The 18,433-nt window shown below is 55.4% G+C and overlaps 1 protein-coding gene across 1 annotated transcript in view; it reads right to left on the bottom strand.

The window, feature by feature from the left end:
* IGSF21 (immunoglobin superfamily member 21) overlaps window positions 1-15,263 on the bottom strand; it is a gene marked incomplete at both ends in the record, with an annotated part of 247,143 nt that extends 231,880 nt beyond the window's left edge. Inside the window, one exon of the mRNA XM_082615553.1 lies at window positions 15,194-15,263. Coding sequence (XP_082471679.1) covers window positions 15,194-15,263 — 70 coding nt within the window. The remainder of the gene's footprint in view (window positions 1-15,193) is intronic.
* Between the last annotated feature and the right edge of the window lie 3,170 nt (window positions 15,264-18,433).

Raw genomic sequence — 18,433 nt, 5'->3', positions numbered from 1 at the left:
TATTGGAGCATCCTCATCACAGACAGCTGCTCTTAGCAACATCGCCTGGAGGCAGGATGCTTCATCCCAAAGGTGGGAATTTGGAGGCATCAAATATGTCTTAAAGGAAGTATTTTGGACCTAGACGACAGTACTCTCCTTCCCAATCTTATTATCCATCCAAGAATCTTAGAACTGGGTCATCCAGACTCACTCCTTTGTTTTATGGACCTAAGGCTCAGAGGAGTGGGGGAGGGTAAGCGAGTGATGGTGCAAGTTGATGGAGGCGTTGAAATCAGATCCAGGGCTGGTGTCCTTTCTACCGAACCGATGTTTTCTATGGTCGCTTGCAGGATGAGGCCAAGTGGTACAGAGAAGCTTTTTTAAACATTCAAATGGTCACATGTTTAATATGAATTAAGAAAAAATATGCCTACTCAGTACAACAAGCCTATACGTTATTCCTTTGTAAAATACAAATGAAAATAGAGGGAATCAGTTTAAATTTGATTTTAAGAAAATCATGATGTAAGAAATAACCTGAGTGGGATGTAGATAAAGTCATGAAGGGGGTGACTGAAGCTTGGCAGTCTCTGCACTGTGCCCCAGGGCATGGTTCAGAGCTGGTGACCAGAAAGCACCACTCCACCACCCAGGGACACGAGCATGGCGGGCAACAAAAGCTCCCCGAGACCCAGGCCCGGGCCAAGAGGTGGCCCAACGGCACTACGGTGGATGCCCTGCAGCCCGCACACAGGGGAGGTCCAGCCTGGGACACAGTCCCATATTCAACTGGAAACGAGTCTCATCTAAATTAATGTGAACAGTCAGGTAGATGGAAAGGCGGCTGAACAAAGGAATGTCACCTCCACCAACTTGGACACTGAGACCCGAGGGGGCTGTTGGAGTTTTTCCTAAGCAATACTGACCTCCAGTGAGCGATCGATCCCCCCCTCCAAAGGAGCACGCTGTCACTGAGCCAGTAGGCAGGGCTGAGACCGACCTGCAGGGGGACAGGGCTGTAGCAGGGCTGGGGGAAGACTGCAGTGTCGACAGACGGCATGCGGGCAAGGGGCAGGGGCACTCTGTCTTGCCCAGAGCACTTCAGAGAATAACTAAGCCAGGGAAGAAATTGCCGCTGGTATTTGTCACAGCTATTTCAGCAAAGCACCGAATGTATAAGCGTCTCGAATTTCAACTGGCAAAATTAGGCCTCATCAAAGTCAATCTGCACAGTCAAGGTAGATGGAAAAAAAGGGCCCGACAACGGAAAATAGAGGGACACGAGGACAGTCCCCTGAGCCAACTAAGAAGCTGGGAGCCAAAGGGGCTGTTGGTGGCAGTTTTCCCAGGAAACAGTTACTCCATTTAGAAGCCAGCTGCCCCCCGGCCCCAGACTCCGGCGACTTGCTGAGAAGGTCCCTCTAAATGCAGAATTGGCACTCTCAGCTTTCAGATGAAGGATAAAGGTCTGATGACCCAAAGGGCTAACTTCCTCACTGATAACTCCCTTCTACCCCACCTGCAAGGGAGGAGGCAGCGTCTGACAAGAAGAGCTAAGACTTGGTTCGTGCCCCGGTCCGGGGGGATCCCACGTGCCGCGGAGTGGCTGGGCCCGTGAGCCATGGCCGCTGAGCCTGCGGGTCCGGAGCCTGTGCTCCGCAACGGGAGAGGCCACAACAGTGAGAGGCCCGCGTACTGCAAAAAAAAAAAAAAGAAAAGCTAAGACTTAGAGAGCACCTGCCTTTCCCCTTGGGAGGAAGGAACTCTGAGCCCGTTCCTGATGGATGTGGACCAGACTGCACATGGTAAGAGCCAGTGGGGATGGCAGGAAGGATTACCTAAACGGATCTAAGAAGAAAGAACCTCTCTGTGGGAAATGGGCTGGAAAATAGACTGGGGAACGACGCATCGGTGTGCCCTGGGGTGGAGTAATCAATCGGTGCGATGGACCAGGGGACAGGGACGTGTAGGGACATTGAAGAGTCTTGAGCAGGGACAACACATCACAACGGTCAATACCAGCAGCGGAGGGTGCAGGCACTTCCTCTCTGCAAACTGCAACGTTCTCCCAAAGTTACCTGTCCCTTCAAGTTCACGTGCCCCTGAAAGGCCAGTTCCACGTTCGTAAAGCCCCGTACTCATATGCTACATTTTGGCTCAGGAAAATCTAGCATCTAGCACAGGATGGGGCATAAGGGCAGGCATTTTATTACCGTGATTTTTATTAATATAAGTAGTGACCAATTATTTATTAGCATCACACGTCGTCTCTTTTCATCATCTTAGCAACTCTGTTGGGTATGTAGTGCAACCTCCATTTTCTAGACAGGGAAACTGAGGCTTCGCTTAGCAGGATGGTGTTATATCTCTGCTGTTTGCTCCCCAGCTCACTCTTTTCCCTTCTCCACCTGTTCTGTGCCTGGGAGCCCAAGTGCATGGGCTTCCAACTGAGTTTGGTCAATGGGCGGCATCAGCAAGAGACCCAAAGGCAGGAGGAGGATGAAATTGAGGTGTTTCTTCCTCCAGCTCCCTGCCAGGTCCCCAGGAGTTGGCTGTATCCGTCTACCCAGAGCTACAGTCCTGCACACAGCCCTCTTCACACAGCCCTCTCTCCAGTTGCTACAGGTGGTGGTAACTCCCCACTGTTCCTGGCCCCAAGGGGGGCCCTCCCTAAACCCTAAAGCCAGTAGTCCCTTTAATAAGCCCTTCATGGACCCCCCAGGTTGAGCTTGGTGTTTCCTGCTGGAACCTGGTTGGTATGGAGAGACAGAAAGTGTCCCCAGATTACAGAGCTTACAAACAGTGGCACTGAAACCCCAGCCCTCCTCTGCCTCCAAAGCTCATGTCATTCCATCTGAACTGTGGTTTCTCAGCCACAGACATTCACACCCGCAGCTGCCCAGATTGGCCACATCTGCGTGCCACCTGCTCCACTATGCACTTAACATTTTTCTTTAACTTGACTCATTTTTTTTTACTTAAATAAGCCATTTAAAAAAGAGAGAGAGAATTTAAATCACTGCCCCAAATGGCAAACCAGTCTCACTTGCCTTCATCCATCCTTCCTTCAGAGGATGACTGAAAAAGAATTATAATGAAAACAAAACACTGTTATTAAAACTTTTACTCCCTCTGGCTCACTGCAGGCACGTTGCCCTGCACCTGTTTTTGTTGCAAAGAGAGATTAGCAAGCGAGGGAGCGTTAAAGACATGATGGCATCAGCCTGAGGCTTTCTCCTTGGCATAACTAGGTGGACAGCGTGAGAAAGGAACAGGGAAGACCCTCCCTCACTGTGATTCCTTGGTATTTATTGCCCGTGGGGAGGCCCCACCTAAAGAGGAACATCGCCCTAGACCTGCACTCTCCAATAGAACTTTCCATAGTGATGGAGACGTCTTACCCACAGCTGTGCTGCCCAATACAGGAGCCACCTGCCACGTGTGGCTATTGAGCCCGTGAAATGTGGCCAGTGTGGCTGAAAAACTGAATTCTGTTTAATTCAGTTAAATAAAAGCCGAGACACCTTGTTGAGTTTTAATGTAAATGTCAGTTGTCACACACAGCTCCATGTTGAACACAGCTCTGGAACGTAAGCCCCATGAGGGCAAGAACTCGCCTATTCATTCTCCTCTGGATTTCTAGAACAGCACGGTGCTTGACTGCCAGGAACATTCAATTAATTCTCGATGCACCAGTGGATGAATCAGTAATTGAATGAATGAATGAACTATACTGCCTCTTGTAACAAGAAACTGCTCTCTGCATTCAGACTGTCCTGGAAACCACTAGCTCTTCCTGGTTAAGTAACTCGATTCCTCCCCACCCGGTTGCTTGCCTCTCTCCTCCCACCAGGCTCCTCAGTGGGGAGACAGGCTTAGGAATTTGACGTCCAACATGCCTCCTCCTCTCCAAGCTGAGCTCAGGTCCACTTCTCTGCTGCCACCGAGCAAACAAAGCAGCTTTTGTGATGTGGTTGCTTTTGCTGCCCCCATCTCACTCCCTCCGCCCCTGACTGGGATATTAGGTGCTTGGTGACAATTAGCAAGGTATCACCTGCTTCCGTAGAACCAGGCACCTGGCCTTGGGTTACGGTATGGCCTGAATACCCACTTGACAAAATCCTGCGCACTCCGGCACTGAGCACCAGCTCTAGATGCGGACGCCACCCACCCTCTGGCCATGTCAGCCTCTGTCTTCACCTTGCCAGGGCATCCGAGCTCCTGCACTGCCCCCTCCCCGTGCCCAGCCCTGCACGATGCCAGGGCAGCCGGTGATGGACGCCTTCCTTTGGGGCAGCATTAAGCAGCGGGGAGGAAGAGATGGTGCTCAGAAGATAATGGAGGCGCCAATGATTGGTGACAAACAGCCCCACTGGAGGAGCGCTGAGTGCCTCTGCAGAAAGAGAAACAAAAGGGCAAAGGGAACAGCTTGGCAAAGGAACAAAAAAACCCAACAGCTCAGCTGCCTCTCTCCCTGGTGACTCCCAAGCTGCTCCTGTGATGTATGAGGCTGGGGGTTGCTCTCCGCTGGAGTGCCTCCAAGATCCCCACCCAAGTCTGGGGCACCCTGATGCTCCCCACGCAAGGCTCTTGGGTGGTGGGTCTGCCTGACTGAGCCCTGGGATGTCCCCCAGGACCTCGAGGGAGAAGACCTGCACCTGCCCACCCCACCCCCAACCACGTACACACACATCACGCACGGTTGGAGGCCAACAGGAAAGTCACTCTCTCTGGCCTCAGTTTTCTCAGCTTTAAAATGGGGGAAAGGATATAGTGCATTTAATCTCCCAGCTCCCTCCTGGCCCCAATGCTCTGTAATTCCAAACCTGAGGACTTGCTCCATGTGGAAAACCTACAATGTACCCCTCCTCCTGGGCACTGGGGCTTAGTAAACACTTCCCCCTCTTCAGACTTGGGGGCATTCCAAACGTCATCATAACAGCAGCAGCCACTTTTCCCACACCTGCTGTGTGCTAGGTACCCTGCATACAGACCCCTCGTATTATGTGAATTTCCCCTTCCCAGCAGCCCCACCCCACGAAGCCACCATGATGAGTCGTCTGTTCAGCTGGAGACATCAAGGCTGCAAGCAACGAAGAGGTGATCAGAGCTCTCACACTGGACAAGTGGTGGAGATGGAATCTGAACCCAGGCCAGACCCCGGAGCCCACGCCCCCTGGGGATGTAGATGCTCCTCCCCAGGAGAAGCTACCCCCATCACACTTGGTTCCGGCTCAAGCTGGAACAGCTCCATTCCAGGCGGGGGCCTGGCTTTCCCTCCTTGCCAGGTCTGGACACTGTGGGAGAGGTGGGCAGTGTCCAAATAATGGCATTTCTGCCACCAGGAGGCCATTGTCTCTTTGGGCACCCCAGAGCAATCATTTATAACACAGTGGCTTTCCAAAGAGTTTCCGGCTTCAGGTGGCCCAGAAAACCCAAATTAATCTTCCTAGAGCCCTGCTCTGGAAATGTCACTCCTCTCCCTTCAACTGCCCCCCGTAGCCCCCAGGCTCAAATCCAGACCGCTGGCCCTGGCGAGCAGGCCCTGGCCAACAGCTTCAACCTCATTCCCCACTTCTCGGTGAGCACCTTATGCTCAAGTGAGGCCAGCTACCTCCCTATCTCCCACCCTCACACGGCCTGACAGCGTCCTCATTCCCCACCCAGGGCTTTGCACGTGCTGTTCTCTGGCCTGGGATTCCCGCCTTACCTCCCAAGATTGTTTCAATCCCTCAGAGCCTTCCTGGGCCACTTCCTTTAGTTTCCAAGGATTTATTCTTGGTATCCTTGTATTGGCCATTTATCATACATAATCTTTTATTGTTCTCAAATGAGCCCGTGCTGTGTGGGGTGGCCAACGAGCCAAAACTCCTTAAGGGAGGTCTCTGCCAGTCCAGAATGAGGTTGGCACAGCTGCTCAATTAACAGAAGTGACTGGATCCCTTAACAGAAGTGACTGGATACCTTGACTTGACTCCAAAGTCAGCTTCCAGGGGAGGGAGAAGAAAATGCGAGCTTCCTGAGCCTCTCAGAGCGACCGCAAGGCCAGCTGACCCCATCCTGAGGGTCAGGAGGAAGGGAGGGGTCAAGACTGAGGGCTAGTTGCATGCCCGGGGCCTTCATGTATTCATCTCATTTATCGCCACGACACCCTCTATTTTCAAAAGATGGGGAAACCATGACTCAGAGAGGTAGTGACTTGCCCAAGTATACACTCTGCTAGGAAGTGGCCGGGCTAGGCTTTGAACCCAGTTCACATGAAAACCAAAGTATATGAATTACCCCCAAGTGGCTGTTCCACAGAGACAGTGATTGAGGAAGGGTGGGCAGGCCCAGCGGCGTGCTGGTAAACGTTTAACAGCTAGCTCTGGGCTGGGCAGAGCTCTGATCTGCAGTGTTTGCTCATTCCATGGTATAAATACTCCTGCCCTGGTCAATTTCAAGCCACCAGTAAGGTAAACTCAGAGCTGGGGAGAGATGTGTAAATCAATGCCTGGGTGTGAATCCAGCTCTGTCCCTCACTAGCAGTGGGATTTTAGGCAAATCACACGATCTCTCTAAGCCTCATTCCTCATCCTTAAAATGGGGAGACTGTTATCTCCCAAATGGGAGTTTCTGGGAGGCTTTAATATGACTGTGTGAACATGGCTAGCACGGGACTTAGCACGTAATAGTTGCCCCCTCCTTCCTTCCTTCCTCCCCCTCCTTCCTTCCTTCCTTCCTCCCCCTCCTTCCTCCCCATCCTTCCTTCCTTCCTCTCCCTCCTTCCTCTCCCTCCTTCCTTCCTTCCCCTCCTTCCTTCCTTCCTTCCTCCCCCTCCTTCCTTCCTTCCTCCCCCTCCTTCCTTCCTTCCCCTCCTTCCTTCCTTCCTTCCTTCCTCCCCCTCCTTCCTTCCTTCCTTCCTCCCCCTCCTTCCTTCCTTCCCCTCCTTCCTTCCTTCCTTCCTTCCTCCCCCTCCTTCCTTCCTTCCTTCCTCCCCCTCCTTCCTTCCTTCCTTCCTCCCCCTCTTTCCTTCCTTCCTCCCCCTCCTTCCTTCCTCCCCCTCCTTCCTTCCTCCCCCTCCTTCCTTCCTCCCCCTCCTTCCTTCCTTCCTTCCTCCCCCTCCTTCCTTCCTTCCTTCCTCCCCCTCCTTCCTTCCTTCCTTCCTTCCTCCCCCTCCTTCCTTCCTCCCCCTCCTTCCTTCCTTCCTTCCTTCCTCCCCCTCCTTCCTTCCTCCCCCTCCTTCCTTCCTTCCTTCCTTCCTCCCCCCTTCCTTCCTTCCTTCCTCCCCCTCCTTCCTTCCTTCCTTCCTCCCCCTCCTTCCTTCCTCCCCCTCCTTCCTTCCTCCCCCTCCTTCCTTCCTTCCTTCCTTCCTCCCCCTCCTTCCTTCCTCCCCCTCCTTCCTTCCCTCCTTCCCCAAACCCTGCACCCATCACCAAACAAGGAGAACCCAGAAGGAACAGGAAGCCCTTTAGTCTTCCCTCCACCTTCTACTGTTGGCTCATCCCCCAGACGCCAGCCGTGATGCCAGTTTGAGTGATGGTGGGCAGAGCTGGACAATGGACACATTCTCACACCAGAAAGGGCTTCCAGAGGTGACTGAGCAGGGCCAGGAAACAGGCCCCGGGCTCAGTGTCTGGAGCAATCCCCAGATTCAGGGGAGACATCATTCATTCATCAGGCAGTCAGTCATTCAACAAACACATCTTGAAGATTTGCTCAGAGCCAGGCCTTGTGCCAGAGCCAGTGGTGTAGGGATGCCTGCCCTCAAGAACTCTCTGTTCAGTGGGGAGGCCAACCGATGACCACTTCCAGCCCCAGAGGAGGGTTGTTTTAACAGCATGTTGCCAAAGTGCTGCTGGCAGCACTCACAGGGGACACCCGAGTCAGCAGGGGTGGGGGGGTGTGGAGGGCAAGAAGTGGGTGAGCAGAGACTTGGAGGCAGGTGTACGGGGAGTCAGGGGCTGTGCTGCCTGAGGGCAGATGTCTGCTCTCTGAGCCAGGAAAGGGCAGAAGTGGGGGAGGAGGTGGAGGACATGGAGCTAAGGCCAGAAACCTCTGAGCAGGCCAAGTCTGTGGGGCAGAGAGGTGGCGGCTCCGGTCCCCAGGCCGTGTGACTGCATCAGCAACCTCCCCCGTGGACTGGGGATATAATACCCATCTGGGCAGCCGTGGAGGAGGGAGGAGGTCCCATCAGCAAAATGGCTACACCAGCACTCAGCTCACAGGGCAAGCTTTCTGGTCAGTTTGCTGGCCTGTGAGCTCATGGGGAGCTGACCTGTCTCATTCCAAAAACCTAGGGGTGGGGGGGGGTGAATGAAACAGCACAATGGGTCGGGGAGGGAAGGAAGGCTGAGTGTGCAGCCACAAAATCCAGATTCCAGTCCAGCCACTTCCTACCACCATCTTTTCATCTCCCTGAGGCTCAGTTTCCCTGGCCTATTCAGTGGATACAAGAGTAGCCTCCTTCACGTCTGATGTGAGAACTAAATGGAAGGATGGGCGTGGAAGCATCTCGTCAGCACTCAAGTACCACCAGCCCGTAGAGAGTTAGGATGTCTGGAGTCAGAGTATGCATCACTTTGATTATCTGAGAGTCTTCAAGAAGGACAGAATGTAGCTCCAGGAGCAGAAATTTACCAACAGGGAGTTCACCTGTGAATCCAGCCTAAATTTCACATGCCATAAGCCTCTGCATACGCTTTTCTGTAGAAAGCCACACACTCGACACCTCTCCACGTACCCCAGCACCAGGACGCACATGTCTAAAGGCCAAAGATGCTTTATTCATCCGAACAACCCACCATAAGCGGATTCTTGGTGCGCATCCACCATGTGTTTTGTGGGAAACAGCAGAACCAGACAGGGTCCCTGCCTCCATGGAGCTTCTAGTCTACTAGGGTAGGGGATGGGAGGGGCCCAGTGAGACTGGTTCTACCCCCGAATTTCACTGGGAGAAACAACTTGGGTCTTGGGTCTTGACTGCACCCAGTGTGGGTGTGGATGGGGGACAATGCGTCGAGCCTCCAGGGAAAGCCAGGGAGCAGGTGGGGGAATCAGTCACCCCCAGGCAGCAGGCCGTGAACCATCCTCCAGGAGTTACCAAGAGTGGTAATCAGCAACTCTAAGGCTCATCATGCCTAGGGAGGGTATCAAGTGGAGTCCTTCTCTTATAAGAGGCAGAAATAAACTCCAGACAACTCAAGCCAAAAACACGCCATAAGCTTTTGCTTATAAGTTACAAAAGCCATAAGCTTTTGTAACTGGTGAAACATTATGGGGAATTCATGGAACACAAGGACAAACTGGAGCCTGGTATTGGGAGGACCCATGCTGCTTGAGCTGGAGCAGCTCTGACATAACCATGGTTAATACTGGTAACAGTCATCTGAGCCCACAGGATTAAGCTAAGAGCTTTGTAGGTCATGATTCGTTCCATCCTGTCAACACCCTGGGAGGAAGGTCCCATCATTATTAGCCCTGGGGAAACCAGAAAAGTACAGCGTCTTGGGGGCCCCCATTGATAAGGGGATTTTCCAGTAGTTCTCTGTCTTCCTCTGTTCAATATTCAGCTTCCAGGGAGACTTTGTCAGATGGGCTCATCTTGGGGGTGACTTAGCTGATTGTGCCACCTACCAAGATGGCGTGCAATTAGTAGGGTGGTGAATAATTCCCCAGAGCAAATCTGACGTGTTGCCGGGAGAAGTAGGAATGGCTGGTGGACACACCAAACGCCAGATTCCTTTCCTGGGTGTCACGATGTCCTTTCCTGCTCCTTTGGGCTGCTACTCTCTAAACCTCTAGCTCCGTACACACTGTATTTATTTGCTCCATCCATGGAATCTTGGCCAATAGGTCTCGGTGATCACAAGCCCCCTCTGCCACCGGACCTCACTGCAAGTGTAAAGGTGGCTTTCAGGATCCCACCCACCTGGTTCCTTCCCAGGAACTTCATCCTGAAGACAAACGCCTCTTAGGAATTAATGTCCCATGTTTCACCTCCACTGACATTTATCGTTTAAAGCAGGGGCGCTTTGCACCCTCTTGCCTATGGTAGAAGCTGCTGCATTCCTCCTTCCAGCGAAGAAAAAATAAATCCTTTCTCCTCTCCTCCAGGAGCAGCAGTGTCTTTGGATTGCTTCAGACCTGGGTTTGAAACTCCTGGTTCTTCCACTTAAAAAAGATTCTGAGCCTCATTCATTATTTAAGAAAGAAAAGAAAGGAAGGAAGGGGGGAGGGAGAGAAAGAGAGCGGTATCTTGGGCCTCTTGTCCTCACCTGCAAAACATGGCTAATGATACCGCCTCATGGACTGTTTAAAGCATTTAATGCATAAAGACCATCTAACAGGTGCGTGATAAATGGGAGCTATCAGTAATATCACTCTTCTTTCTCCCAGTCTTCAACTAGACTCAAGAAAGACAGCCTTGAGTTGAGCTGGCCTCACCACACACAGTCCTACCTCCAGTTCTTTGCTCACACAGGTTTCCCTCCCTGGCACATTAGCCCTTGGCTTATTAATGTTCTCCCTTTGCTACAAGGTCTAGTTCAAGTTCTCCCTCCTCTCTGAAGCATTCCCTTTATACCCCCCAAGGAATCACTCTTCCCCCGAGAACCTCCTGTAGGGGACATCAATCCACTTGGCATCTAGCAGGTATCAACAAATTTCCACCTGGATTGTCATTCCTCTTTATGAGTACATGCCCGACCTCTCGCCCCACTGGAATGACGGTCACCGTCATAGGTCTTTCTCTTTTCAGATGTGCCCTGCCCACAACAGATGCCCATTCATTCTCCTGATGATGACAAGGGCTTTCAGGGACACCCCGTCTCCCATCTGTGCAGATGAACATACTGGATAATTTTATCTCACTGGGATTTGGGAAAGAGTAAGGCATCCAGACTGGGCATTGGACACAGTACAACTGTCTGTGTGGCTGGAGCCGAGGAAGTGACTGAGACCCCTTCTCACCAGGAGACAGCAGAGCACAGAGGGAAAGAGACAGACCCGGGTCTGAATCTCAGCTTGCCACTTACTGACTGGGTGGCCGTGGACAAGTCACTTAACCTCTCTGAGCCTCAGCTTCCCCATCTGGAAAATCACTTTAACTCTGAGGGTGGCTATTAAACAAGACAAGAAAAACAAATCGCACTGCACAATGCTGGCACATAGTCAGGGCTAAATAAATGAATTTCAAGGGGGCTGGGGATGGAGCAGAGGTGGACTGGGTGGCAAGCCAGGTTAGATGCCTCCATGGATCCCAGGAAGCCCAGTTAACAGAACTAACCAGCCTGCTCTTTGTTTGGCTCTTTGGTCTCCGGCTTTGAAGTCACCACTGCTATAACCCAGAAACCCAAGCAAGTCACTTAAATCTCCTCCACCGCCCCTCCCCCACCGCCCCTCCCTCCAACAGTAGCAAGGTTCCGGTCTGGGTGAGACAGATGTTCTGAAAAGCTGGGGTAGCCAGGCCAATCTAAGGCATCACTGGTACCTTGCCAGCCCTTGCCCACACGCCCTGTCCAAGGAACGCTGGAAGGGAAGAGGGAGCCTGACGCTGGACCAGGCGGGACCCGGAAGGCGCCAGTACTCATACCATTAACAAATCTTAAAACTCTGGACCTCAGTTTCCTAATCTGTGAAAAGAAGAGCTTAAACCCTCTGGCAATGCACGAGGACTGTGCAGCAGTTAGCACGTGCTGGCCACACTGCAGCTGATCCATGTAATACTGGCTATTGAAAAAAAACAAAAACTCAGCTATGATCCAAGGAGAGGAGCAATGTTAGATTGTTTAAGGTGAAGGCTGCGGAAAGACCGTTCGATGCCGGGTCTCAGCACCCGCTTCTCCCAGGGCAGCTGTCCTTTTGTGCCTATCATCTTGCCCAAGGCAACAGGTTTAGGGGGTGGTAATCAGTTCCTACACTAAAAGGGTTCTCCTGATAAAAAATAGAAGTTTCAGAACCAATGAAGTAAGTGATCTCGCAGGTCGCTTTCAGCTCTAACATCCCCTGCACTTAAAAAGCAAAACCGAATTCAACCTCTCAGGAAAAACTCCAGTTTGCATCTTGGGTGGGAAGAGAGTGGGGTTTATTGCTGGCAGAGGGGCCAGGCTGGGGGCGGGGCGGCAAGGGGAGCAGGGGCGGAGCAGCCTGGCCCCCAGCAAGGCCCTTAACTCCCCCGCCAGGGACTGAGAGAGAACCTGGTGGGGGCCTGAGCCCCGCCCCGCGCCCCCGGCGTCGGGTGGAGATGGTGAGGGAGCTTAAGTACGTAAAGTCTTCACCCCAGCTTGTGCACGCACAGCCCCCCTGCAGTCTCGGTGCTGCGGCTTCCTCGGCCCAGACGAGTCCGCCCCCGCATCCCACCCACCCGTTGACACGCGGCTGCCAAGAGAGAACTGGAAGGGCCTCTGGCTGGGGCCTTTGGCGCGCCCTAACTCGGCCTGCCCACCGCTAGCCTTCGCGGAGACTTTGCCACGGCCCAAAGAGGCAGGTCCATGAACCACTCTCTTCCCCGCGCCCCCAGGGCTCGGTGCCCTCTCTCTCCCGGGCCACCGCCCAGGCACGAGGGCATGACTGCCTTCCCAGAAGTGCCCAGACCAGGTAAAATGGGAACTGAGGAGATAAAAACCAAGTGGGTTTCTCCTCTTGGGAGTCAGATACTGGGGAGTGGAAGCAGGGGCAGGAACTTCCAGCCCAGCCAGTCCTGTGTGCAGCCGACTGCTCTCTCCTCCCTGGGCACAGACCCACCTCTCCACAAAGGTGAGCTCCTTGGCTCTGCGGCCCATAGGAACAGAACCGGCGAGGGCGCACTGGCCGTGCCTCTCCCTAGTAGTGACCGCCATCGCCTCCCACTGGGCAGGCGTGTTTCTGAATGGACTTTACCCTCTCCCCGCCCTCCGAAGCAGCTCCTGGCAGGTGGTCCGGCACAGCCAACTGCCAGATGCACGGCTCTCGGTCACGTCCAGGAACGGCGCCCTCCCCCGGCAAGCCGGCCTGTTGCATCTCGTACAGACCCTTCTCGTGCTCCCACCCCTTCGTGGGCACGGATTTGGAGCGGGTAAGGAGGGATCCCACTCTCGAGCACTCTCATCTCTGCAGGGAAGGGAGGGCTCCCCGGCTGCCCAGGACCCCTGCGCGCGCCCCACGCTCGGAAAGTTTCCCATCTGCGATCCGGATCAGCGCTCTTCCCTCACCCTGAGCAGCGGAGCTCAGAGGCCATGCCGGCTCCCCCCGGCCCAGAGGCGCTCACCCCCGGCGCCCGATCCCCCAGCCTCCAGCAAGTTGCAGAGGCGGGCGAGGGGAGTGGAGGCGCCAAGACGCCGGCTCAGCTCTCCGCAGCCCCGCAGCCCGAAGAACGCTGCTCGCGGGTTCTGGGGAAGATCGCAGGGTGGGGTCCTGACGGAGCGGGGTTTCCCACCAAAGCCTTTCCCACCAGTCGCCATCCTCACCCCTGCCGCGTCTCTCTGGTTCTGCGCATTCCGGGGGAAAGGGGTGCTCCCCTCCGGCCCCCAGCCATCCCCGCTCCCTTCAATGTCCAGGTGAGGGCTCCAGGTGCCTTTTAACAAAGCCCAGTGCCCTCTCCGTTGCGCTGGAACCGGGACACCACCCCCTCCCCGCCCCCATATAACCTTTCCCTCTAGAGGCATCCGAGGGAGGGAGCCGTCACCCCAAAGTTGGGGGGAGATTTTCATCCACTTTGGAAGGTCTGTTGTTCCAAGGGTAGGGGGACAAAGTACAGGGCTGGCGTTACTTCTGGTTTACACCAACCCCTCCCCGCTCTCTGCCAGCAGGACCACCATTCAGGCTCGAATTCTGCAGCCTCTCCCATCAGCAGACCAAGCACTCTTCAAGGACCTCGGGGTAGACGGGGTGCGATTATTTTAGGGGGACACCTCTTCCCGGAAGGCACTCTCAGAGTTTGGCTAAGCACCTCCCGGTGGGGCAAGGCACACACACGGCAGAGGACAGAGATGGTTCCCCCACCTTCATCACCCAGTTGGGCTAGGGACTGAGACCCTACTGGTCACAATGGCTATGCTTTGGCACCCCGCATCCTCCTCCGCCTCCGCGGCAGAGCCAGGATGTAACTCCAGACCGGCTGGTTCTGGGCATCCAGGTTTGGTTACTAGGCTTAGCGGGGAATCGCGGACACGCACCCTCTAGTCTCCGCGCCCACGGCCCTTTGCCGGTGCAGCCTCCCTCCTGCCCGGCTCGTAGCGAATGTGTTGGCTCGCTGCCCGAAAGGTGCCGGGGTCGCCAGGTTGGACTGCCGCGCCACTTAAGACCCACCAGGCGGCGGCGCCGGGCTGGAAGCATCGAGGATTCGGCGAACCCTGGACCCTGGAGCTGCGGAGGCACCAATCACTCTCTCTAGGGACCTCCTTCCAATGGGTTCAGCCCAGCCGGGACCAAGTCCATGCGGGACGCACACACACCGCTGCTCACACCTTCTCAGCCCCCGGACGCGTCCATGCCTCCCTCCACACTAGAACCACACACTCCACTGCACGCACACACACTCCTGGCCCACGAAACAACACAACCCCCGCATGCCTGCACCTCCACACATCCCAGAGACGTACACTCCTGCTCAAGTGTCACATTCCCACCTCCTATGCACACACGCCCCGTGCCCCCCCAACAGAAATACAGCCACTCCCTGTCACACATCCCTAAAGGGTCCCATACACTTGGGACACGCGTGCAACGCCACACCTCACACACTCATCCACCCTGTAACACGCTCACACATGCGATGACACAAGCTCACACACTTCACACCCTCACCGAGAAGCTGGCACCTGCTCACACCCCCAAACACTGGCTCACACGCTTTCTCACACACACACCTTCTCTGTGTAACTGACATGGACACTCAAACACCCCTCCAGACACTCGCTCGCTCACACACCATCACACACACTCACATCTCCAAATGCACTCCGGCAGCCTCTCCACACACAGCTCCCTCCCGGACACCCTCACACAGAGACGCAACAAAGACACACGCTCATACACACGCGCACACGCACACCCTGGCACAGACCCACGAGCGCTCTCTTCAAAGGAGACATCCTCCCTCCCTCGTCCAGCAGATCACCTCTGCAGACCCCCACGCCGGGAGCGGGGCTCGGACCCAGAGCCTCTCCGGAGCGACCCTGGCCCGCGCCCGCCGCCAGCTGCCCGCCCCCGCGCGCATCCCCAGCCGGGCTCCGGCCCGCGCCCGCGCACTCACCGCGCGCCAGGTCCAGGATCGCTGTGAGCAGCAGGCAGGCGCAGCCGCGGAGGCTCGGGGCGGCTCGCATGGTGCCCAGCAGCTGGCGGCGGCGGCGAGGCGGCGGCGGCGGCGGCGGCGGGGCCCCTCGCCATGGGCTCAGGCGCGCTCCTGCCTCCGGCCGCCGGCCGAGGCAGTGGCGGGCAGCACGGGGCGCCGCGGGGGCGCCCCCATGCCGTCGCGGCCGGGCCGCCCGGGCGCCGGGCTCTACTCGGCTCGGCCTCTGCCGGGCGCCGCGACCCTCGCGCTCGGGGCGACCTCCGGGCGCGCCGCAGCTCCTGGCTCCTCGGCTCCGCGCGGTGTCCACCGAAGCCCGGAGTCGGATCGGCGGCAGCGCCGGAGTTTGGAGCCGAATCGCGCTCTCTCCTCCTCGCGCTCGCCTCTCCCGGCTGCGCGAGCGCCCCCCTCCCCTCGCCCTCCCTCTGTCCCTCCCCCTCTCCCCGCCCTCCGCCTTCTACTCGCCGCTCTCTCAGCTGTATTATACAGACTTTTCTTTAATCCTTTCTGCGCTGTTCGGTTCTCGTCCGCTAAGCCGATTTATTGCAGAGAGAAGGAGAGCCTCCCACCTCCCGTCCCCTCCCCCTCCTCGCGGTCTTCCACCCCTCCCCCTCCCCCCGCCCCTCTTCCCCCCAGGTTCCCCTCCTCACTCACAACTCGCTTGCAGCCCGTAGCTCGGTAACCCTCCCCCAGCTGACCGAGCACCCCTGCCCTCCAGACCAAGCTCCATCTGATCCCGCTCCACCTAATCCCGTCCCTGGGACACCCTCCCCTGCGCGCCGACCCCCAGCCTGGTGGAGAGAGGCAGCCTTCCCCTTGAAAGCGAGGCCATCCGTGGAGCCGAACAGGCAGGGTGTGGCACGGGAGCAGTGGTCTTACCCCCTATTAAGGATTAGGGGCATCAGTGTTCTGAAACTTCCCAAATTATGGCTGCCCTCCCCCAGGCACACATGGAAATGGGATATGTTTTGTTCTTTCTTCCAAGAATGGCCACATTCTTGGACCCAGCCAGAAATGGGTAAGGAACTGGGTGTTTCCTTCTGGCAGAGACCACAGTTTCACCCTTCTGGCAGACCCGATTCCTTTTCTCCCTGGGCCTGAGGATCGGGGTTTGGGACTTGTGTCTTATCATTATCCTCCCACCGACACACGCACACACACACACACACACCAACCATTGAGCCTCAGGTGTGGCTGTGAGCCCTGGGAGGGGAGAGGTACTCCAGCCCTTGGAGTGGTCAGGGGTGACGTTAGATGGGGAAGTTCAGAGCATGGAATTTCACTCCATGGCATTCTAAGGAGAATTCCCAGGTTCTCTATCTATGCCAGGTTGCTGTGTCAGGCTGTCACTCTGTTTACCTAAATGGACAATGGGTACAAAGCCAGTTCCATCTCCAGCAGCCCTTTGAAGGGGTGTAGGGAATGGAGTGGGCAGTGGGTGGCTGCTAGGCTGTCTCTTGGTCAGCCTTGTGCAGAGATGCCCCGTAGCAGGGAGCTGGCCCCGCCAAATGCCCTCTCCAAGCCTCACCACATCACCTCCTGAGGCTGCCCTGCTGCAGCTCATGCCCACCCACCCCAGGGAAGGAGAGATTTGCATTTATGAAGATCTGAAAGCATACATTCACCTGACAGGCTTTAGAATGATCCTCTCAGTAAAATAATAATAATGATCATAATAAACCCTTATAAATAGGTGTTTGATTACAGTTTGTCCCTACGTGGTTTGTTTTTTTTCTTTTTTTGAATCAGACTAATTGGCTGCCAGGCTGATTGGGCTGGATATGGCTTGAACACTGGAGTCTTAGACCCTTTCTTCTCCCTTTGCCTGGCTGTTCTTTGCTCTCTCTTACCCCCACCCACCTAGGTCCACCCTTCTCCAAGTTGCTGAGGGTCAGCTTGAGGTCACCTCTCCCCCTCACCTTCTTTTTGGGCTGCCCCAGCCGCGCCATGGGACACAGTCCCTGACTGCCTCTTCTCTGCCCCTCCCCCTCCCCACCTCTGGGCCAGAACAAAGCCGACAGAGCCCAAATCCATCGCAGGTGCTAAGCCCTCTGTGCAAGGGCCTTCCCTGCTGGGAAGCAGCATCCAGCTGGGAAGACCCTCATGTTGATCTGAGTTCCTCAGGTAAATGCCAGGCACCCCTGTATGGGCATTCCTGCTCTGTAAGCCCAGCTACAAATCAGAGTGCAGCCAGGCAGGTGGACAGGCAACAGTTCGCCAGGTGAAATCCTGCATATGTGAGGCTTACTGTCTGTACTCACTGTAGCCCAGCTGTTACCCAGGAGAGCCAGGGATCAGGTGGGATTCCAGGACCTTTCTTGGTGACACTTCCTCCTAGTCTGGGTCCATACCACCCGCTGGGAAAGAGACCCCTGCAGGGAGCACCGGAAAGGCAACTGTCAGTCAGTCACCTCCATTATGCCAGCTGCGAATGACACCTGGCAAGAGGCTAGCAAGGAGGAAAGGAGACCTGGTATCAAGAAGAGGTTTCTTCCTAGGGCCAAGGATTGGGGAGTGGGGTGGGGGATTGGAGACCTCAGTTAACCCTCCTTCACCCCAAGACTTACGAATCTCTCTTTTAATATCACCCCGTATTATAATTATTGGTCCTCCTAGCCAGTGCCTGGCACATAGTAGGCCCTCAATAAATAATTGTTGGGGCTTCCCTGGTGGCGCAGTGGTTGAGAGTCCGCCTGCCAATGCAGGGGACATGGGTTCGTGCCCCGGTCCGGGAAGATCCCACATGCCGCGGAGCGGCTAGGCCCGTGAGCCATGGCCGCTGAGCCTGCACGTCCGGAGCCTGTGCTCCGCAACGGGAGAGGCCACAACAGTGAGAGGCCCGCGTACTGCTAATAAATAAATAAATAAATAATTGTTGGGAGAATGAATGAATGAATGAGAGCAGGGCACTTTGTGGTATACACTCCATTCCTCAGCTCCTAGCACAAGGCTGGCACCTGGCAGGTGCTAGCATTCATCCTGTGGCCGTGAACCTTTTCAGAGAATAAACAGCCCCCTAGATCACATGTTCCAAGAGAGGACAATCCTGCCCAGGTGCACACTGGTTTCCCCAAAGGGGCTCAGCTGTAAAGTGCATGTTTATTACCATATGGCAATTGTTCTTAGTAACATTGCCACTTCTGCACACCCTCTCCTGGGGGCACACACTCCTCCAGCTCCTCTTTCACAAAACACAGCTTTGGA

Source organism: Mesoplodon mirus, assembly GCF_964341445.2.
Source record: "Mesoplodon mirus genome assembly, chromosome: 3".
In the NCBI taxonomy this organism is placed as follows: domain Eukaryota; kingdom Metazoa; phylum Chordata; class Mammalia; order Artiodactyla; family Ziphiidae; genus Mesoplodon; species Mesoplodon mirus.
Note: the sequence above shows the minus strand (reverse complement) of the source record. Positions and strands in the feature narration are given on the sequence as shown.